This window comes from Podarcis melisellensis (assembly GCF_964234715.1).
Source record: "Podarcis melisellensis genome assembly, chromosome: 4".
In the NCBI taxonomy this organism is placed as follows: domain Eukaryota; kingdom Metazoa; phylum Chordata; class Lepidosauria; order Squamata; family Lacertidae; genus Podarcis; species Podarcis melisellensis.
Window position 1 is genome coordinate 97,490,228 of NC_138531.1, and position 22,931 is coordinate 97,513,158.

The 22,931-nt window shown below is 49.6% G+C and overlaps 1 protein-coding gene across 1 annotated transcript in view; it reads left to right on the plus strand.

The window, feature by feature from the left end:
• Nucleotides 1–22,707, plus strand: part of ARHGEF17 (Rho guanine nucleotide exchange factor 17) — a 174,287-nt gene extending 151,580 nt beyond the window's left edge. The window contains exons 13-21 of the mRNA XM_081909509.1: nucleotides 975–1,168; nucleotides 3,650–3,900; nucleotides 5,410–5,653; nucleotides 7,189–7,275; nucleotides 8,852–8,919; nucleotides 10,785–10,933; nucleotides 14,248–14,422; nucleotides 19,784–20,041; nucleotides 20,415–22,707. Coding sequence (XP_081765635.1) covers nucleotides 975–1,168; nucleotides 3,650–3,900; nucleotides 5,410–5,653; nucleotides 7,189–7,275; nucleotides 8,852–8,919; nucleotides 10,785–10,933; nucleotides 14,248–14,422; nucleotides 19,784–20,041; nucleotides 20,415–20,590 — 1,602 coding nt within the window. The 3' untranslated portion in view covers nucleotides 20,591–22,707. The remainder of the gene's footprint in view (nucleotides 1–974; nucleotides 1,169–3,649; nucleotides 3,901–5,409; nucleotides 5,654–7,188; nucleotides 7,276–8,851; nucleotides 8,920–10,784; nucleotides 10,934–14,247; nucleotides 14,423–19,783; nucleotides 20,042–20,414) is intronic.
• Nucleotides 22,708–22,931: the final 224 nt, after the last annotated feature.

Here is a 22,931-nt window from a genome sequence, read left to right on the forward strand (position 1 = left end):
CCTAGCAGTTCGAAAGCACGTCAAAGTGCAAGTAAATAAATAGGTACTGCTCTGGCGGGAATTTAAACGGCGTTTCCGTGCGCTGCTCTGGTTCGCCAGAAGCGGCTTAGTCCTGCTGGCCACATGACCCGGAAGCTGTACGCCGGCTCCCTCGGCCAGTAAAGCGAGATGAGCGCCGCAACCCCAGAGTCGGCCGCGACTGGACCTAATGGTCAGGGGTCCCTTTACCTTTACCTTGTAAGCAAAAGCTCTGTTCGAACCTGTATGTTTGGAGGATATTGTTTGGAGAAATTTTCACAGAAAGTGGAGCTTGGTTCGTCCCATCCAAGGTAAGAGTCATTACCCAGCGATCATTCCCTCTTATAAACAAAAAGGTGCCTTGAAAAAGTAAAATAAAATAGTTCCACCTCCTTACTGCTAAGGAAAGAAACCCACAGTGCACCCCAGTCCTTTTCACTTAATTCTACTGCACTACTGCACTTAAAGACTCTTGCCACCAATCAGTTATTGGTTCTGGAGAATGCATTTTTGGATGCCAGTGAGCGCTTTTTAGGGCCTGTTTTATTTTATTTTTTTTTATTTAAAAAAATACTGATACAAGAAAAAGAAAAAAAACAAATACCAAATTCCACACAAGAATAACCATAGACACATAATTTTCTTAGCAAACAATAAAACACATATTGGTCTTAACACTAAAGACCCAACCTCCCGCCTATTCCATATTTCAATTTCATATTACTTATTACTTACAAATTCCTGTTTTGATTTATTCTTTATTTCTTCTGATAGACCATCTAATTCGGCATATTCTGTCAGCTTTTGGATCCAATCTTTTTATCTTTTTATATGCGACGGCAGCAGCAAGAGTTTTGATTGCAGCAAAATGGAAGAGTAATGAAATCCCCTCTATACAAGGTTTAGGGCCTGTTTCAAAAGCAACCTGGGTTTTTTTTTTGTCCCTTCTCCGGCAGTTCTCCTGCGCCTCACCCAGCCACAGCAACCCGGAGAACGCCTACGAAGTCTGGGTGTGCAACAGCGACGGCTACGTCGGGCAGGTCTGCCTCCTCAGCGTCAAAAAGGAGCCCATCGTCGAGGCCTGCATCGCCGTCTGTTCTGCCCGGATCCTCTGCATCGCCTCTGTGCCGGGCCTCAAGCGGACCTTCCGGTAAGGACGTCGCCAGAAGACTTTCCTGTGGGTGGTTTCATTTTTAGAAAGTCTGTGGCAGCAAAGAGTCTGGTGGCCCCTGGAAAGTAAACACATTTGTTATGGTTCCACCAGTGTTGTTAAAACTACAACTCCCATCATCCCTAGCTATCAGGACCAGTGGTCAGGGATGGTGGGAGTTGTAGTCCAAGAACTTCTGGTTGAGAAGGGCAGGCTTGTAAGCTTTTGGGGGATCCAGAACCCGCTTCTGTCAGATAAACACGTGTGTGCTGGTCCCGAGGGCTAACCGTGTGGCGAGGTCCAAGTCCAGTCCAAGGTCGAGGGTGCGGTATGGAGGCTGTCTGTCAAAGCTGTAGCTGGGTCCAAGGCAGGGAGTCGGGTGAGGTCAGGAACTCTGGCAGAAGAGCAGGACAGGGTGCAGGCAGGAACAGGCTACCAACAATGTTGCTCCTGCAACCTGGGACTGGGGCTGGCTGGCTTTTATCTGTCCTGAGGCATAGGGTGGCCCCAGTCCTCTGGTGACTCGCCTCTCCTGGCCTGGAGGCGAGCACTCCTCCTGCAGGAACTTAGTTCCCTCCGCCTCTCTGCCCTGAGCCTCTGCAGCTCAGGAGAGGCTGGAGGGTTATTGGACCCAGAGGCAACCTCAGCTTCCTCTGATGGGGCTGAGAGTGGAGCACCTGCAGGGAATGGGTCCTCCATCACCTCAGGAGCCAGAGCAGACTCAGCTGATGCCTGCACCTGAGGATCGAGCACAGGTGAGGACCCTTCAGGTTCAAGCCCCTGCCCCAGCTCAGCTGGTTCTGGAGGCAGGGAATCCTGTGCAGGCTGGGATCCCTCAGGTTCAGCCTCCGAGTCCGAATCCCAGGCCATCACAATGTGGCTGGAAGCCAGGGAGATGTGTCCTGCAGGAAACAGCCAAATTAGAATTTATTTATTGTCTGTCCTGACTTTCCTCCAAGGAGATCAAGGCAGCCGGGGTACATCTCCTGTTTAGTCTGTACAATAACAACAACCTTATGGAGTAGATAGATTAGGTTGAGAAGCAGTGACTGGCCCTAGGTCACCCAGTGAACTCCACAGCCGAGCGGGGATTCGAACCCTGCTCTCCCAGGACCTAGTCCAACACAGTGGGGTCAGAACCTGTGGTTTGAATATTTGAAAGACCATGTCCTTCCCTACAGACCCTCTTGGGTGTTAAAATAGGCAGAGGGGGCCCTTTTAGTAGTTCTGGCACCTTTGGAAATGTGTTGGGGGGGGGAGATGTCCTGGACCCAGGAAACGATCCCTGCATTGTCGGGGTTGGACTAGATGATCCTCAGGGTTCCTTTCAACTCTGCAATTCTATGATTCTCTTAAAGGGCATTTAGTTCTGTGCTTCCTGGTTCCTGAAAGCAGCGAATCCCCAACTTCTGTAGTTCCTCTCCTCTCTTAGGCTTCTATCCTGGCAGCTCATGTTTCGCTGTTCAATGCAGAGACGCAGCTTCTCCGTTGTATCTTTTTCCCATGCCTTTTTGTTCGCATCTCCACCCCCATCATTCAGCCCAGACACTGAGGTCCAGCTCCGAGGGCCTTCTGGCGGTTCCCTCCCTGCGAGAAGCCAAGTTACAGGGAACCAGGCAGAGGGCCTTCTCGGTGGTGGCACCTGCCCTGTGGAACACCCTCCCACCAGATGTCAAAGAGAACAACAAGTACCAGACTTTTAGAAGATATCTGAAGGCAGCCCTGTTTAGGGAAGCTTTTAATGTTTAACAGACCACTGTATTTTAGTTTATTTTTTTCAAATAAAATTATTGATTTTAAACAAACAAACATAAATCTTAACTGTACTTAATCCAATCTTAGCAGCATTGTTAGGTGACTTCCTCGAATCCCCCTGGCTGGGTTTCAGTGTATATCATTGTAACAGTTTTTCCAAAACCAAGTTTCTCATAAAATTAACTTAATCACTTAACATCATTCTTTCTTTTCATTTTAACTTTAAACATATTCTTCTCTAACGTCACATATTTAAATCCTAAGCCTATCTGGTATTTGCAAGTTTTTCCAAATAAGTTATTTTAGCATGTTTAACTAAATAGTCTTTGAATTTCATCCATTCCTCCTGGTAGTCCTCCTCCTTCTGGTCGCGGACTCTTCCAGTCAGGTCAGCTAGTTTCGAAAAGTCCATCATCTTCATCTGCCATTCCTCCACTGTTGGGACTTCTTGTGTTTTCCACTTCTTAGCTAACAAAATTCTAGATGCAGTTGTGGCATATGAAAACAATCTAACATCTTTCTTGGGCAATTCTAAACCTTTTATTCCAAGAAGAAAGGCCTCTGGTTTCTTAGTAAATGTATATTTCAACCTTTTTTTCAGACCACTGTATTTTAATACTTCGTTGGAAGCCGCCCAGAGTGGCTTGGGAAACCCAGCCAGATGGACGGGGTATAAATAATAAATTATTATGTTATTATTATCTTCCCACCTCACTCTGCACCCAGGGAGCGCCCCGAATCTCTGGCCAGCCCTTCCTCAGAACCGGTTCACACGTCGATGGACGAGTCTGGGCCCCAGCAGTGCTTGCATATCTCCATTTCCGGGTCTTCCCTGGAGCTCTCGGACCCAGTCGACAGCACCAACCGAGAACTGGTCCCCTTCGACAGTGACGACACGGATGATGAGTCCTCGCCGAGTCCTTCCGGCACCCTCCAGAGCCAAGCCAGCCACTCCACGATATCTTCCAGCTTCGGAAGTGAGTCGGACCATTCGCACGGCAACGTTGAGGGCTAGTAACTTGCCCCAAGCCAGCCATGCCCCCTTCCCCAGGTGCCCTTCTGTCGCTGAGCATATTTTTGAACCCCAGCACCTCTCCTTTCCAAGCCCAACTCTGCACCTATGCAGAGTGTTGTTCTAAGAAAACAATTCCTTTTTAGGAACGTCTCTTCGACTTCCTTGTGCAATCTGGCAGAGTAGAAACCTTTAAGCACGTGAATAAATTGCCGTTGGCGTCTTCGCTTCTGAGAAACAGACGTTTTCAGAAGGCTGTGAATGTCCCGGCGGTTGTTTTACACAGTAGCTGCTGTTGCTTGTTATCACAAGTTCAGAAATGGCGATCAGTGTTTCTTTTACGTGGAAAATAATACGACTAAATGTTAGTTGTTGCTGTTATTATTATTATTATTTTCCTTTTCTTCTTTCGGAATATGCCGTCAATTCGGTGCAACAGGCTCCTCGGTGCAGCTTGCCGCAAAATAAACAATGGCACCGCGCAGCAACGAGAGTACGAACTCTCTTTAATAAAGCAGCCCTCCCCCAGGTTATGAAGCCTTACTGGCTGCTGCCAGTCAGAGCAGAGCTTTGTTGGCCAGCTCCACGATTGGGCTCCCCGGATCCGGGCCCTTGCTTGTCACCCCACCCCAAAAGGCCTTGTTCCCAGAGCCTCATTCTGCCCTCTATTGGCAGGGACCTGGTGGTGGTGGCTCCCCAAACAGCCCTCGCCTTCAGTGGTCTTCCATGGCAGCAGAGCTGAGTGGAGGAAGACCCCCCCCACCCAATTCCGACCCCCTCCAGGAGTGTGGATGGAGGGTTTTAGGGTTGGCCCCTAAAACACAGTATCAAAATTCCAACTCTAAGGAAAGGTGAAAACATTTAGCACCAAAAAGGGGGAACAACAGATAGAAATTCCTCTGACCTTTGGGCTTCCTGTTTTGCAGTAAACACGGCAAGCTGGCCTCTTGGGCGCTTGACCCCAGAGGGGTCCCAGATGGAGATAATGGGGGGTTAAGAGCATGCTCAACTCCTTTGAGGACTGATTATAAGAAATGTATAAAAGTCACAGCAGAAATTGGTAAATGAGCAGGTGATGCGTAGGGAAAAGCGATGAGATTTTGAAATGCAAGTTAGAAATGTTGTCGTAGTGGGAACCGCAAAGGAGGGAAGAAAATAGAGGGATCACCTGGGGGTTGGGAAGTCAGTTTTTAAATTTGTATTGATTTGGAACACAATTCGTTAAGAATTATGGAAAAGCAATAAAAAATAATTGGTAAAGAAAGAGAAACATTCTTCAGACATAGTTCCAGCTTAACTAAATCTAGTTAAGTCTAGATTTAGCAGTCTAGATTTAATGTGCATTTGGTAGCGAAGCTGACAAATAAATTGGGTTTAGAACTGAAAATGAACTGTTGGGTTTCAGTGACCAAGCCAGGGACCTTCCTTGAGTTTGAAGGTTCCTTGCTAGCTCCCTTCGCCTCTCGTTTTCCAGATGAGGAGATCCCGAGTTCTAAAGACGCCACGGCCGAGACAACCAGCTCGGAAGAGGAGCAGGACCCTGCCGGCTTCCTTCCCATCGCCACCACTTTCGCCCAGAACAGCGACAGCCCCATGGACGGCCGAGCGTTGAGGCGGTCAAGTCGAGGGTCATTCACCAGAGGCAGCCTGGAGGACCTGCTGAGCCTTGACCCAGAGGCCTATCAGAGTTCCATGTGGCTGGGGACAGAGGATGGCTGGTAGGCAGACGGCGCCTTGAAATCTTTTTAGACTTTCTTTCTCCCTATTTGTTGTTGTTTAGTCATTTAGTCGTGTCCGACTCTTTGTGACCCCCTGGACCAGAGCACGCCAGGCACTCCTGTCTTCCACTGCCTCCTGCAGTTTGGTCAAACGCATGCTGGTAGCTTCAAGAACACTGTCCCACCATCTCGTCCTCTGTCGTCCCCTTCTCCTTGTGCCCTCCATCTTTCCCAACATTAGGGTCTTTTCCAGGGAGTCTTCTCTTCTCATGAGGTGGCCAAAGTCTTGGAGCCTCAGCTTCAGGATCTGTCCTTCCAGTGAGCACTCAGGGCTGATTTCCTTCAGAATGGATGGGTTTGATCTTCCTGCAGTCCATGGGACTCTCAAGAGTCTCCTCCAGCACCAGAATTCAAAAGCATCCCTTCTTCGCCAATCAGCCTTCTTTATGGTCCAGCTCTCACTTCCATACATCATTACTGGGAAAACCAGAGCTTTCACTATACGGACCTTCATTGGCAAGGTCTCTGCTTTTTAAGATGCTGTCTAGGTTTGTCATTGCTTTTCTCCCAAGAAGCAGGCGTCTTTTAATTTTGTGACTGCTGTCACCATCTGCAGTGATCATGGAACCCAAGAAAGTAAAATCCCTCACTTCCTCCATTTCTTCCCCTTCTATTTGCCAGGAGGTGATGGGCCCAGTGGCCAGTTCTCCCTATATAACAAGCTAAAACTTGTCAGCTTTCGGCAAGCTCCCTTAGCTACTGGTTTGGCTACTGTAATGTCATGGAATGTTGAAAGGCGTTCTGACAAAGAGTGGGAAGGATCTGTCATCGAATATTGAAAGTCAGTGCTGTGTCTTTGGCAAATCCATAAGATCTCTTTGGCCACAGGCCTGCAGCCAAGGGAGGCTAGATTCCAGGACTTTATATTTCAAAAGCATCTTCTTTGGCGATCACTTGTAGCCGATTAAGATTGTCTTTCATGAACACAGTTTTAACAGTGAGTCCATAAGTGGCTGTGGAGGCCAATTCTGGATCCACACATCCTTCCACAGTGGGGACATAGGTTTCTGGGCGGGAGCTGATCATGGTGTGGATTTGCCAAGCGTGCCTTCCTCTTAGCACATTTCTCCCTTGCGTCCTGAGTTCAAGTGTCTTCAAAGCCCCTGACACCTTTGGTAAAGGCTGTTCTCCAACTGGAGCACTCACAGGCCAGTGTTTCCCAATTGTTGGTGTTTATACTACATTTTTTAAGATTTGCCTTGAGACAATCTTTAAATCTTTTTCATTGACCACCAGCATTATGCTTTCCATTTTAAAGTTCGGAATAGAGTAGTTGCTTTGGAAGACGATAATCAGGCATCCGAACAACATGACCAGTCCAACGAAGTTGATGTTGGACTCATCACTTCAACACTGCTGATCTTTGCTTCTTCCAATACACTGGCCTTTTTTTTCTAAGTCAGCAAAGTACTGATTTTTTCTCCCTACGAACCAGCCAGAGTCTCATTCCTGCTTCCATTCTCTTTGATTTGCAGCATCCATGTCTACCAATCTTCGGACAACATCCGCAACAGGAAGAAAAGCATGAAGATGCAACATTCGGCCTCTGTGACCTGCATTCTGTAAGTGGAGCTTCATGCAGGGTGTACTGAAATGCAGAATGTATGATAAGTGAGCACAGAAACCCAGCTTTCGTTTTAAAGCACCATTTTAGTCCACAGGGCTGAAAATCTTGTGTGCAAAACGGTTTGCTTAAATTGCAAAATCCAAAAGTGGCTGAATACAATTTTCAGTAGTGACGCAATGGGGGATTTAGGGTCCTTGTCCCACCCTCGACTAGCAAAAACCAGAACAAATTATTTTTTAAAAGCAGGAAATATTTAGTCATGTGAGCCCTCACCTTCAAAGTGAAGGGGTACAGCCCAGACGTAGGTCTTGCTATGGCCTTCCTGTTCACCGTCACGTGACTTTGCTGCTGGGTTAATCGTACCAAGAAGCACATATTGTACCGTATTGGCCTGAGTATAAGCCTCACTTTTCCCCCAAATTCCGACTGTGAAAAGTTAAAGCGCTGCTTAAATTTGTGACCTTACAAAAATTGGCTTTTACGATATTGCTGCTAAAACAGACACATGGTAAGACGGAACGGGTGTGAATGCCTGCGAATTTTAAGAGAGCAGCTTATATTTGGGTATTGTCCTTTTTTGCTCTCCCCTTGAATTTTAAAGGTGCGGCTTATATTCGGGTGCGGCTTATATCCAGGCCAACACGGTATTTACTTTTGCAAAACTAAGCAGTTGTTAAAGTGATGGAGATGAGGAAACATCTACTCCAGGGTAATCTCGCCCTCCTCCCTCTAGCATCAAACGGAGATGGGTGGAAAACATTTGCGATGGCATTTGCGCCCTGATCTCAGAATGACTAAGCTCTGAATCAGTTCGTTCACATGGGAAATTAATGCTTTTAAGCACAAAGGTGTCCCCCCAATATTAATCGCCGTTCATGATTAAATTAGGAGTTGCTGTATCAGTGTGGACACAGGTGACCCTGATTTTTGCTTAGCCCACAGAGGAGCTTAAGGTCCATGAATAACCATAGTTTAGAGGTCCCGGGCCCTAAGGAAGTCAGACTATCCTCCAGCAGGGCCAGGGCCTTCTCAGTGATGGCTCCGACCTGGTGGAATGCTCTGTCCCAGGAGACTAGGGCCCTTCAGGATTTAACCTCCTTCCGTCGGGCCTGTAAGACAGAACTATTCTGCCTGGCCTTTAATTTGAATTCAGCCTGATCTTTTATTTCCCTTCTCTTCTCTCCCCCTCCCCTTTTATGAAGATTACCCACTCTGAGACCCCACAGCTAATTATCCCCTGGCCTCCTCGCTGGCCCAAGTAGGACCAATTCAGCCAGCAAGCCCTGGGGATTATCTAATGCTTCTTAGATGGATTCCCCCCAAATTGATTTCTGAACTTTGAATTTTATTGCTATTCATGTTTTTATACTGTATTTTATGCTGCTTTTACAATTAAGTGTTTTAAATTTGTTGTTAACTGCCCTGAGCCCGGTTTTTGAACCGGGAAGGGCGGGGTATAAATAAAATTTATTATTAATATTATTATTATTATTATTATTATTATTATTATTATTATGCCACTCATTTGATTTCTAGCTGACGTTGCAAAGCCTGTTGCTTCTCCCCCACAGGTATCTAGATAACCAGGTGTTTGTATCGCTGGCTAATGGAGAGCTCGTTGCCTACCAGAGAGAAGCTGGTGAGTTATTTGAGTGAAGATGCTTTCAGGAATGCTCTAATGCTGGAAACGAGAGCGGCTGTAGCGAAACACCTACCGTATTTTTCGATCTATAAGACGCACTTTTTCGCTCCTAAAAAGTAAGGGGAAATGTGTGTGCGTCTTATGGAGTGAATGCAGGCTGCGCGGCTATCCCAGAAGCCAGAACAGCAAGAGGGATCGCTGCGCAGCGCTCCCTCTTGCTGTTCTAGCTTCCGGCTTAGCCCCTCTGTCCCTTCCCCCACCTCATGGAAAAAAACCCCAAGAGCCGCGCTCCCTTTCACGAGCCGTGTGGAGCGTGTGTGCAGCTCTTGGGGGCTTTTCCCCGAGGAGGGAGAAGGGCAGCCCGTGACGTCTCGTGAAAGGGAGCACTGAGCCATAGCTGTCAACTTAAATATTTGAAAATAAGGGACCAACAGCCTCGAAAATAAGGGATCAGCAGCCAAAATAAGGGGCCAACAATTACTTTGATAAAATACGTATATGCAAATGGCTTTAGATACCAATTAGGTCCATAAATCACCATATAACATATATTCAACACACACAAAAAAAAATTTGTTGTTGACAAAGGACAGCTGGACATAGAAAGGGCCCCATTACCTTCAGTAGCTTATTTAAGGGACATCATCAATAAGGGACAGCAGCGGGACATGGGGCTGGGATAAGGGACTATGCCGCCAAATAAGGGATGCTTGACCGCTATGCGCTGAGCAGAGCCTGGGATGTATACAGGTTCTGCTCAGCGCTCCCTTTAATGAATATTTTTTTCTTGCATTCCCCCTCTAAAAACTAGGTGCGCCTTATGGTCAGGTGCGTCTTATGGGTCGAAAAATACGGTACCTGGCCACATGGCTGCATAGGAGGAGCACTCAGTTGCTTTGACCCTCTGGGCCTTGAAAGTCACAGGCTTAGAGAGCAAGCAGTGACAAAACCTTGGTGCGAATGCTCGCTGGAGCTTATGGTGGCAGTAGCCCATCCCCGGACACACTGAGGAACCTGTAGAAGCTTCCAAGGACACCCTGGCGCCCATGGGCACCGGGTTGCCAACCCCTGCTGTAGAATGAGCCGGTAGACTGGACTGGGTGGGATAATCACATTTTGGAGCGCCCCTCTATGCCACAAACTTTCAAATGGAAAACCAACATAGAGGCAGAATGGCATCTTTCTCCCTGGCGCGCTAGTTTTCTGTTGCGGGGACTTTTCATGTGGATGCGAACTCAGAGCTGGAACCCACCAGCCAGAGTCCAAGCCCTTTCTGCCCTCTTAGCATTTTATAACACCCCATTCTCTTTTTTAAAAAATAATTTTTATTTGCTTTTACAAGTGTTATAACAATACCAAGTGACTATCCATATTAAGAGATTTCTCTGAAGCTCTGGACTTCCCACCATGGGTCCTATTGTCATCATTTTCAGCTGCATTTTATTTCATCATCCATATTTTAAGTCTGTCCATATTATCCAGCATATTTGTTACATTACAAGTGTTGTTAAAATCCTGCTAACGTTTTCATTTGCCTACAGTGGTCTCTTAAATAAATTATAAATATTTCCCATTCTTTCTTGGAACTTTTGTCTTCATGGTTCCTGAGCCTTCTGGTCAGTTTTGCCATTTCGGCGTAGTCCAACAGCTTAATTTGCCATTCTTCTCTGGTAGGGACTTTATCTTCTTTCCATCTCTGGGCTAATAGCATCCCTTGCATACATGAAAAGTCTTCTGCTCCGTTGGAATCTCGGTCCCCTCCATTCTCACCTTATTTTCCGGCATGTTTAAATTCTGTGAAGGAGAAGGGACACCTCTGACATCTTATTTCCCCTTCTCCCTTCTTTCTCTCTCTTTTCCAGGGCGTTTTTGGGACTCTCAGAACTCCAAATCTCTCTCTCTGGGCTCTCCCGGCAGCCCTGTGACCAAAATGGTGGCCGTGGGCGGCAAGCTTTGGTGCGGATGCCAGAACCGTGTCGTCGTCCTTAGCACATCTTCGTTGCAACAGGAGGTACGGAGGAAACAAGGAGAGTCATTAGTTTTTTTTCCAATCCTATAAGGGAGCGACAAAAGAACGCAACAAGTTTTAACATGGTGTTGCTCCAAACTGGGCTCTTTCTCCCACATTCCTAACAACGAGCCCCCTGTTTCCATTGTTCCTGCACACTTACTGTATTTTTCGCACCATAGGGCGCACCGGACCATAGGGCGCACCCAGTTTTTAGGGGGGGAAATCAAGAAAAAAAAAATTCCCCCCAGCCCCGAAGATCAGCGTACAGGCTGCGCACAACCTCTCCCTGCCGGAGGGGTTGCACGCGGCTATGGCACAAGCCAAGGCAGCGAGCAGAATGGATCCCGCTCGCTGTTTTGGCGGGAGAGGCTGCGTGGGGCTAAAGACTCCATAGCCCCGTGCAGCCTCTCCTTGCCGGGAGACGCTGCGCAGGGCTTTCCTGGGAGGTGGGGGGATTCACCCACCTACCGCAAAACCGGCAGAAGCCGCGCAACTCCTTTAAAGAGATCGCGGCTTCTCCTGGCTTTTCTGGGAGGTGGGAGAAGGGACTGATGCGGCCAGTCAATCCCTTCTCCCTCCTGTGGAAAAGCCCGCAAGAGCGCACGGAGCTTGTGTGCAGCTCTTGGGGGCTTTTCCCGCCTGCCTCCCCCCCCCTGCATTCGCTCCATAGGACGCACACACATTTTCCCTTGCTTTTTAGGAGGGGAAAAGGGCGTCCTATGGTGCGAAAAATACGGTAATTTACACCAAGTTCTAGGAGAAGGGGGTTCAGAAATACTCTCCAGTGACAAGGTGTCAGCTGGCTGCCCTGTCGCGATTCCCACCCACCCACTTTCTTCTAACACGTCCCAACTCCTTTGTTTGTCTATCTCTGCGCTGTGACCTCAATAATAAATAATAAAAATATTTTTTTATTTGTATCCCGCCCTCCCCTCAGAGCGGCTAACAACAAGTAAAAATAGCACAGTGTACATAAAATCACACAGTCAATTAATTAAAATACATTTTAAAATCAATTCAGAATCGAATTAATGACAACCATTGGGTTAGAGTTCTATGAGGTTTACAGAAGGAGAGGGTCAGACTGTGCCCTGACCAAAGGCCTAGTGGAACAGCTCCGTCTTGCAGGCCCTGCAGAAAATGTCAAGTCCCGCAGGGCCCTAGTCTCTTGTGACAGAGCATTCCACCAGATCGGGGCCACAGCCGAAAAAGCCCTGGCTCTGGTTGAGGCCAGCTTAACCTCCCTATGGCTCAGGAGCTCCATGGGACTCTCCGTGGGACATACCAGGAGAGGTGGTTCCATAGGTACGAGGGTCCTAGGCCATATAGGGCTTTAAATGTTAAAACCAGCACCTTGAAGCTGACCCTGTACTCCACCGGGGGCCAGTGCAGCTGGTATAGCACCAAATGAATGTGCTCCCACGGCGAGGACCCCTTGAGGAGTCTTGCCACGGCATTCTGCACCCCTGGAGTTTCTGGGTCAGTCTCAAGGGCAGTCCCACGTAGAGCGAGTTACAATAATCCAGTCTGGTGGTGACCATAGCGTGGACGACAGTGGCTAGGTCAGGGCGAGAGAGGTAAGGAGCCAACTGCTTAGCTTGGCAGAGATGAAAAAATGCCGTCTTTGTTATAGCTGCAATCTGCGCCTCCATAGAAAGGAAGGTGTTGAAGATTACACCAAACTCTTAATGGGCGGTGCTAGCATTAATTGCGCCCCCGCAAGAGATGGGAGTTGCCCCCTCAATCCCATGTCGTCCCGTCCCAGCCAGAGGACCTCTGTCTTCGAAGGATTTAACTTCAACCGGCTCTCACGTAACCATCCAGCCACAGCTTCCAAGCATCTGGTCAGTGTGTCTGGGGCCGAGTCAGGATGGCCATCCATCAACAGATAGAGTTGGGTGTCATCAGCATACTGATGGCAACCCAGCCCAAAACTCCGGACAAGCTGGGCGAGGGGGCGCATAAGTTGTTGAAAAGCATCGCGGAGAGTATCACACCCTGTGGCACTCTACACACTGAGTGGTGCGACAACAGTTCCCCCCCAAGCGCCACCTTCTGTCCCCGACCCGAAAGGAACGAGCGCAGCCATTGAAGGGCTGTGCCCTGGATCCCCACGTCGGCCAGGCGGCGGTCCAGAAGTTCGTGATCGACCATGTCGAAGGCTGCTGACAGGTCTAAAAGAATCAGCAGCCCCGACCCGCCTCGATCCAGCTGCCTGCAGAGATCATCTGTTAGGGTGACCAGAGCCGTCTCGGTCCCATGACCAGAGCGGAAGCTGGACTGGAATGGATCCAGAGCCAATGTTTCAGCCAGAAATCCACCAAGTTGTTCAGCAACCACCTCAAAGCCCCGCTGTAAATCGAACTGTCTCCCTCTTCTCCTGCAGCGTTGGGAGAAAGGAGTGTGTGTCCTCCTCCTCCATCTCGTCCTGTTGAGTCCAATCCCTGACACTGGGTTGCCCCAGCTGCCCTTTGGGCGGCTTCCCACAGAATAGAAAAAACACAGTGAAACAGCAAACATGGACCGCTTTGAGATAAGCAGCTCAGTGAGTGTGGTTGTGCTGGTCCCGGGGGGGGGGGTTACCGTGAGGCGTGGTCAAAGTCCGGTCCTGGGCCGAGGGTCTGGAGACAGTCCACCAAGGAGGAAGCAGGGTCCAAAGCAAGAAGCTGGGAATTCCAGAAAAACAGGTTCTTTGTGCTGGCAGAAACAGGTTTCCAACGTCGTTGCTCCCGCAACCTGGGACTGGGCTGACTGGCATTATTTCCTCTGGGGCCTAGGGCGGCCCCAGCCCACAGGTGACTTGCCTCTCCTGGCCTAAGGTGAGCACTCCTCCTAAGAGAACCTAGTTCCCTCCGCCTCTCAGCGCCGAGCCTCTGCAGCTCAGGAGAGGCTGGAGGGTTACTGGACCCAGAGGCAGCCTCACCTTCCTCTGACAGGGCTGGGAGAGGAGCACCTGCAAGCAATGGGTCCTCCATCATCGCCAGAGTGGATACATCTGGTGTCTGCTCCTGAGGATCCGGCACAAGTGCAGGCCCTTCAGATTCAAGGCCCTGCCCCGGCTCAGCCGGCCCTGGAGGCGGGGACTCCTGTTCAGGCTGGGATTCCTCCGGTTCAGCCTCTGAATCAGATTCCCAGGCCATCACACCAGTTCAAGGGGGACCCCGTTCCCTGGACCACAAGGCCCCAATAGCTGCCACCATCTCAGGTCAGGTTTCTGCACTGGGGGGAAACCCTGGGAGAAGTGGTCCCCGTTCAGAGCGCCGGGGATTCCCTCTGTTCCACACGGCTTCAGCCTGACCTCTTCTCTTCCCCAGCACTCCTTTCACGTCGGGCAGGACAGCAACCGCAGCCTCACCTGCATGGTGAGCTCCTCGGCGGGGGTCTGGGTCACCCTTCAGGGCAGCGCCCAGGTGAGGCTCTACCACCCTTCCAGTTACGACCAGCTGGCCGAAGTGGACGTCACGCCTCCGGTCCACAAGATGTTGGCAGGTGAGAGACCCAGCGCTTTGGCAAGTCCTGGTGTCACGATCTCAGGCGGGCAAGCACGCTCCGATCAGAATTAATGAGTCTCTGGCAGTTTTAGGGCATGTTTATTTACAATTTACATCCGTGCCTGCCGCTCTCTGCTACGAGTTGGTCGCTCTGAGTCTCAGTCCCTTTCGCAGCGCGAAGGGCACCAAAGTCCAGTCCTTCCTCTCTTGTACTTCTCTTGCATTTTAATCCTTTTAGGTCCTCTGGTTCGGGGAGAAGGTGGGTAGACAACCCCCCTCCCATTATCAAACAAAGATCCCTCCAAACGCTGCCACCCTCCTGGTTGCATAGCAACACCCTCAGTGTCATCTATCTCCTCCCCTCCCTCTCCCTGCGAGCTTTCTGAGTTCTTCTCTATCTGAGTCTGGGAACTCTCAATGAAGGAGGCTCAAACTAACCAACTCCTGCTCTGTCTGCATTTCCTCGTCTCCAGAGTCAGACTCTGGCTCCCTATGGAACGGAATTCCTTCATCTCCAGAGTCAGCCTTTTCCCAGGCGTTCAATTCGGCCGTGTCTCTTGACACCTGAGAATGACTCGGAGGCGCCCAGTTTTACAAGACTCTGGCAAGATGGGTGTCACTCGCAGGCAGAGGTCGACTAAGGGTGACATTTTCATGGTCGGGGGGGAAATCCTGCTAGGTGCCCACCCCCTCTGCTAATCGTGGTTTTGCCTTCCCCCTCTAGCACCAGGCTTGGAAATATAAGAAACTGTCCTATATTGAATAAGACCATTGGTCCTTTTGGCTCAGCCTTTCCCAAAGTGGTCTCCCCGCCGATGCTTCAGACTACAACTCCTGGTGGGAGTTATAGTGTCCAAAACATCTGGAGGGCACCAGGTTGGGGAAGTCTGGTCTGCTTTGACTGGCAATGGCTGTGCAGGGTTTCAAGATCTCCATTCAAGGTAGATGCTGTACCTTTAAGCTATAGATTCTTGGCTCTTGAGGTGCAGTAAGTGTCTAAAACAGGGTTCCCCAAACTTGGGTCTCCAGCTGCTTTTTTGGACTACAACTCCCATCATCCCTAGCTAGCAGGACCAGTAGTCAGGGATGATGGGAATTGTAGTCCCCAAACGGCTGGAGACCCAGGTTTGGGAAACACTGGTCTAGAATAAACTCGGGGAAACAGTTATAGGAGCCAAAAACTGAACTGGGTTGAAGTCAGAATGCCGTACATTTGTGAAAATATCTCCTGGGTAGCCAACAAAATGTCACAGCTGAGAGCTAAGTAGAGCGTTGGGCTTAGAGCAATCAGACCTGGGTTCAATTTCCCACACAGCCATGGAAGTGTGTGACCTTAAGGCAGTCACTGTCTCCCATCCTGGCCTACCTCGCAGAGATATTGTGGGGAGGGAAACCCCTTTTGCAGTCATTTTGAGCTCCTTGTATCTCTGAGGATGCTAAACTGGTAGTCAGCCAATCTCTGGTTGGAATTTCAGGGGGTGAGGCAGCATAAAGAATGAGAAGAAAACCACCCAAACGAAACAAAAAAGAGAGGATAATTTGATTTTATAACATGGTACGGCCAACGTGTTTTGCCATGTCGCATTCTGCAGGAGGGAAAGGTGAGATGACCGCAGGAACTATATTAAGAGCGCTGCATTAAAAACCTTACATAAGGTTATTGCATTAACATTCTTAATTTAGTCCTCCGTGTCATCTTTGCCCGGAGAAGATGACTCACCGAAACACGATGGGCACGGAACCTCGTAAAGCAACATTCCTGTACTCCTGACATCATTTTGAATTTTTGCCTCCTATAGTTCTTTTGGCGTCTGTCTTCATCTTGGCTGTAGCAGGTAAGTCATCCAGGCAAACATTTCAGCCTCCACACACACCCCAACATAACACACCTGCAATATGAGAACACGTACACTAACCAGCAGGGAATTCTAAGGAATATTTCCCCCCCCCCCATTGAATCCTGTTGCCCTTCTCCTGCTTTCTCTTGCAGCATCAGAACTGCCTGATGAATTGGGGATGGGGGTGTTTTTTGACAGGGGGGTTGTTTTGGAATGACCCAAACCTTTGAGCCTCCTTTGTGTTTCATTGCCACATATTTCTTCAAGATTGTGTTGGTCAGAGGTTTGGGTAGGCATCTTGAGTCAATAATAATAGTAATAATAATAGTTATAATAATAATAGTAATAATATAATAATAGTGATAATAATATAATAATATAATAGTAATAGTATAATATAAATAACAATAATAATGATAATAATAATAATAGTTTTATTATTTATACCCCACCCATCTGGTTGGCTTTCCCCAGCCACTCTGGGCGGCTCCCAACAGAATATAAAAAACACAATAAAACATCAAACATTAAAAACTTACCTAAACAGGGTTGCCTTCCGATGTCTTCTAAAAGTCAGGTGTTCATTTCCTTGACATCTGATGGGAGGGCATTCCACAGGGCGGGCGCCACCACTGAGAAGGCCCTCTGCCTGGTTCTCTGTAGCCTCACTTCTCGCAGGGAGGGAACCGCCAGAAGGCCCTTGGAGCTGGACCTCAGTGTCCAGACTGAACGATGGGGGTGGAGATGCTATATATGGGCCGAGGCCGTTTAGGGCTTTCAACGTCGGCACCAACACTTTGACTTGTACTCAGAAACGTACTGGGAGCCAATGTAGGTCTTTCAAGGCCAGTGTTATGTGGTTCCGCTCCCAGTCACCAGTCTAGCTGCCGCATTCTGGATTAGTTGTAGTTTTTGGGTCACCTTCAAAGGTAGCCCCACGTAGAGCGCATTGCAGTAGTCCAAGCGGGAGAAAACCAGAGCATGCACCACTCTGGCGAGACAGTCTGCAGGCAGGTAGGGTCTCATCCTGCGTACCAGATGGAGCTGGTAGACAGCTGCCCTGGGCACAGAACTGACCTGTGCCTCCATGGACAGCTGTGAGTCCAAAATGACTCCCAGGCTGTACACCTGGTCCTTCAAGGGCACAGTTACCCCATTCAGGACCAGGGAATCCTCCACACCCGCCCACCCCCTGTCCCCCCAAAACAGTACTTCGGTCCTGTCAGGATCCAATCTCATATTGCATGTGTGTATGTTGGGGTGTGCGTGGAGGCAGAAAGGTTTGCTTGGATGACGTAACAGCCAAGATGAAGACAGGGGAGAGGGCCCTTGAGATCGAATCCTGCTTTCTGGTTTCCCCCTGCCATCTGGCTAGCCACTGTGAATACAAGATGCTGGATTACATGGACTGTTGGCCTGATCCAGTAGTCTTTTCTTCCTTGCCTATGCTCTACAGCCCTTTTCCCCAACTCCTTTTGCCACTGTATGGTGTCAGGGACTGGCTGGGGGATGAGGAACCCCTCTAGGGAAAGCCTCAAAGGAGGAAGGCTCAGAGCCCAGGTGGTGGGACACAGAGGACAAGTCAGACAGGGAAGGAGGGGAGGAATGGTTGGGTTCTGAAGAGGCAACAGGCTTTGGTGAGCAAGAAGAGCCAGTGAAGGAAGAAGTTCAGATGCAGCTGATGAAGATCAGAGGCTGCAGAAGCATCCCAGGAGCTTGCCATTCCTACTGCATTAAGTTCCCATCCCCTCTTGTATCTGATGCCACAGAGAGCTGTGTGTGTAGCAGAACAAGGAGCGCAGGTTCCCAGCAGCAGCAGCGTAGTTTAATGATGAGTTAGGGGTATAACGGAGGTGTAAAAGATTTGGATTATTATAAAAGATGCAGGAGGAAATGATTAATATAGGACCCACAAAGGAGAAGAGGGAAGTCCAGGAGATTCCTTGAAATCTTGTTTTTAATGTTACATGTTGTATGTTTCTGATTGTAAAAAAAAATATTTGAAAAACCATATACACAGTGGACGCTTGGGTTGCGAACGTGATCTGTGCAGGAGGCACGTTCGCAACCCGCAGCATTCGCAACCTGCAGCACCGTGTCTGCACACACCCAGGTTGCGATTCGGCGCTTCTGCACATGCGCGACCGCTGAAACCCGGAAGTAACCCGTTCCGGTACTTCCAGGTTTCAGCGCGTCCATAACCTGAAAAAATGCAACCTGGAGCGTCTGTAACCCGAGGTATAACTCCGTGTGTGTGTGTGTGTGTGTGTGTGCGCGCGCGCGCGTGCAGATAGATAGATAGATGATAGATAGATAGATAGATAGATAGATATAGATAGATAGATAGATAGATAGATGATAGATAGATAGATGATAGATAGATAGATAATAGATGATGATAGATAGATAGATAGATAGATAGATAGATAGATAGATAGATAGATAGATGATAGATAGATAGATAGATAGATAGATAGATAGATGATAGATAGATAGATAGATAGATAGATAGATAGATAGATAGATAGAACAAGTTCCCACCACCAGAAGTGAAGTTTAAGCCTGCTTTGAGAACATCTGGCTGGGAAGAAGGACACATGGGGAAATAGGAGCCAAGAATCATCAGTCCTAGCAACTGTTTCATAGGGGCCAGTACTGCATAGGAGGTATTCCTGCTCTTGTAAGCTGTTTCCTTGAATAAAAAGTTAACTTTTCTGCTTGTCCTTGCATCTTGAGTGCTGGCCTGTATCTGAACCAACCTTGACACACGGTGAAAAATGTAATGTCAGGTGGGTGGGAATGGGGGAGAACTGCTTTACTAACACAGGAAGCCAAGGACCACCTCAATCTCAGAAACAAGAAGCATCTCATGAGTTGGTCTAAGGTGGCCTTTCCTAACCTGTGTGTTCTGCTACCATAGCTGTCAACCGTCCCTTATTTGGCGGGAAACTCCCTTATCCCAGCTCTGTGTCCCGCTGCTGTCCCTTATTGATGATGTCCCTTAAATTTCCCAAGTTTCACAGGAAGCAGCTCCTCTCCCTCCCTCCCTGGCGGCCAGGGAGGAGGGAGGCGCCAACTGTGTTGCTTGGCTGCGTTGCTCACCCAGTAAGGAGTCTAAGAATGACTGGGGGGTGGAGCTTCCATGCCTTGTGCCGATCAAATCGGCCACGTTGCCTTTGCTCAGCGCTTCCCAGCAGAGAGGTGACGGTGGTTTTCCTTGCTGCATCCCCTTTGCCGGGTTGCTGCGCTGTGGGAAACACAGCTTGAGGCTTCGTTTGGCTGCTGGCTGGGTTTTCTGCCTTTGGCTCGGAAGGGCTCAGAAGTTGAACATACCTGTGTTTGGAAAATCCCTTATTTTGGCTGCTGGTCCCTTATTTATTTTCAAATCAGTAACTTGACAGCTATGGTTGCTACCCAGTAGGCGGTGCTGGCAGGGTGGGCTGGTGGGAATTGTAGTCCAAACCAGGTTGGGGAAAGAACCACCTAAGGACTCGCATGAACCACTCGCCTTGGTTTCGCAGGCTCAGATGCCATCATCCGCCAGCACAAGGCCGCTTGCTTGAGGATCACCGCCATCCTGGCCTGCAAAGACCTGCTGTGGATCGGCACCAGCGCTGGAGTGGTCCTGACTCTGCCCATGATGTCCAACTCCGCCTCCTTGAAGACCCCGCCATCGCCAGTGGGCCTCTCCCAGGGACACACAGGCCACGTCCGGTTCCTCACGTCCATCGAGCTGCCGGAAGGTTTCGACATCCTCTTTCCCCTGCCCAGGGATCCAGGTGGGTTCGAGTAAGACGAGGCAGAAGGGGCAGCCTGGGGTGAGATAACAATCGGGTTTTCCATCTGAGCAGGAAAGGTGTCCGTCAGGGATTCTCCAGCTGCAACGTCAGCATTGCAGGGGACTGCACTAGATAATCATGTGGTGGCGGCAGCAGGAGGCCCCATTAGCTAAAGTGGTGCTTCAGGTTAAGAACAGTTTCAGGTTAAGAACGGACCTCCGGAACGAATTAAGTTCTTAACCCGAGGTACCACTGTACATCTATGCATACATGCTTACAAATCCACATAGGGTGCATACTTTGTCCCGGTCGCAGAATTTGGGTTATGCAGGTGCAGAAAGTAATATGACTCACTCTCCCCCCCTGCTTCTAGGTACAGAAAAGTCCAACGACTTGGAGAAACGGGACTCCACGAGGCACAGGCCCCCCAAGTCCAAGATGCTCATCATTAGCGGTGGCGACGGGTACGAGGACTTCCGGCTCACCAACAGCAGCGAGACAGTGGGGAGGGATGATAGCACAAACCACCTGCTCCTCTGGAGGGTCTGATGAGCGAGATGAGGAACAGGGCGGACCCCTCCGGAGGGAGAGAAGCCGGGAGAGAGGGAGAGATTGCGTCCCGTCCTCGCCGTCCCCACACGGACGCGTCCCCGTGTCTCATCTCCCACCCTGAATGTCTCGTGCGCAGGGTCGCCTTTCTGGATCCACCGCGCGGAGTTAGCGGCGCGCCTCGGGACGGGCCGCGTGCGGAACCTCCAGAACGCAAATCCATGTTGCACGACTCGCGCTTGCTGCTGTGTCTTGAGTGTGTGGGAGGGTGTGCACTCAGTGAGAGATTAGGTGCAGCTGCCCTCATGCGCCAAGCCCCATTCAAATGGGACTCAGAGAGAGAAACCATTTAGGAATTCAGCCCTGCTTAGGAAAGGATTGTCTGCTCTGTGTGTGCTGCTTGGTTAGAAACGCCCACCTCAGCCAAGGAGTTGTTGAATGTCGTCGTGTCTCCCGTTTTCGTCCGCTGAGGCCCCCGAGTCCAGATGGCCAGGGCAACTTCCCTCATTCTCACCAAACACAATCATTTTCCGCCCTCTCTTTGGTTTCTCCTCGCCTTCCTCCATCGGATACGGACGCAGAGCTACTCCACTCAGTGCCACCCTTTCATCCATGCAAGAACCGCTCACCAAAGCCAGACACTGCACACCATCGTCTCGCCAACTTTTGCGAGGCACACTGCCGCCAGCATCCAGATAACTTGGGGGTGGGGGTGTCTGTTTGTGTATAAATTACCTTTATTTATTGCCGGTTAGGAGGAGGAGCTGCTCCAGAAAGGAGGGGAATGGGGAGGCAGATTGACACTGTTTCTGAGCAATTTCCAAAGGGATTGGGATGGTGGGATGGAGAGCGGCTTTGGTCCCTTGTCACGGTCAGAGACGCCCCTGAGTCTGGGCTCAGTTGTGATAACCGCAGGGTTGTCCCCGCACATCAGTGTTCGAAGCCGTAAGGCTGTGTCGGGTTGCAGTGTTGATGATGGTCGCTACCCAAGATGGCGGCTGGAGTTTGTGTCTGCTGAGAAGGAAGGGGAAAGAGGTTGGGCATGGAGAAAGCCCGTTCTGGATGGGGGGGGGACAGCAGAGACAAAATACAAGAATCTTAATAGGATAATTGTGCAATATTAAGCAGCTTTCCCCACCAACCCCACACAGGCCAGGAGGCCGCACCACAGAGGCCTCATCCGTTACCAGGGCAACCGTACTCCATGTTGTCAGGGGATGGGTGGGCAGAAGTTTGCACCACCCTGGTCTTCTACCTTGTACAGTATTTATGATTTATTTGTTGTGGTTGTTTTTTTTTCGTTTTTGTTTTTTAAAAAGAAAACTTACCTACCGTTTGTGGAGGGAGGCAGTGAGTTGAGCAGTTAGCGGCGGTTAATTTAATCAAGCTCGTAATCTTCCGTTGTGAGAGGGGTAAATTTGCCTCAGAGACCGAAGGGTCTCCACAGGCAAATTGAAGGCCGTCCTTAATAATTTGAACAAAGTTAGATCCCCGCTAGACTCATTGTGAACATGGTTGAGGGCTGGGGAGAAAGCGGGCTGCATTTCACTAGCTGACCATGGGACGTATTCTGGGGACACATCAGTCGCCGGGTTTCCTGCAAAGATTCCTGAAGGAGGCAAACCGTTGCTTGATCCTGCAAGGAACCTCTCGGCTGCCCAGTCCTCTGCGTTTTTACTCAGAAGTACGTCCCGCTGACTTTCAGTGGTGCTTACTCCCAGGTAAGTGTGTGTGAGATTGCAGCCTTCATGCTCTGAGGCGAGAGTTCTCACTCGGGATCACATTAAACCCGCCTTTGCCCAACTTCGCCTGATTGGTCTGGTGCGAGTTGGAAGTCCGAAACGTCCGGAGGTTGTCGGGTTGACCGGAGGCACATGTTGTGTGCACGGTTGCGTTGTCGATTTAAAATGAATTGGGAGGCTGTTGGCATTCCAATAACCAGATGAATAGGCCATGCATTATGGAAGCCAGACCACCGCTCAAGGGCATTGCCAAGGGTGGGGAAAGGGTTCTGGGGGGGCAAGATGTCAAACCAGTGTCCCCTCTTCCAAAGTGAAGGTGAAGCATCTCATGTCTCCACTCAATACCCCCAACTTCCCCTAAGACAGGAATATAGCTGATACAGTGGTGCCCTGCAAGACAGAAAACCCGCTAGACGAAAGTGTTTTCCGTTTTGGAGGTGCTTCACAAAACGAATTTCCTATGGGCTTGCTTCGCAAGATGAAAATGTCTTGCGAGTTCCTGCGGGGTTTTTTTCCTTTCCCCCCCCCCTTTTTCCCAAGCCACTAAGCCGCTTAACAGCTGATCTGCTAAGCCGCTTAACAGCTGATCCGCTATGCCG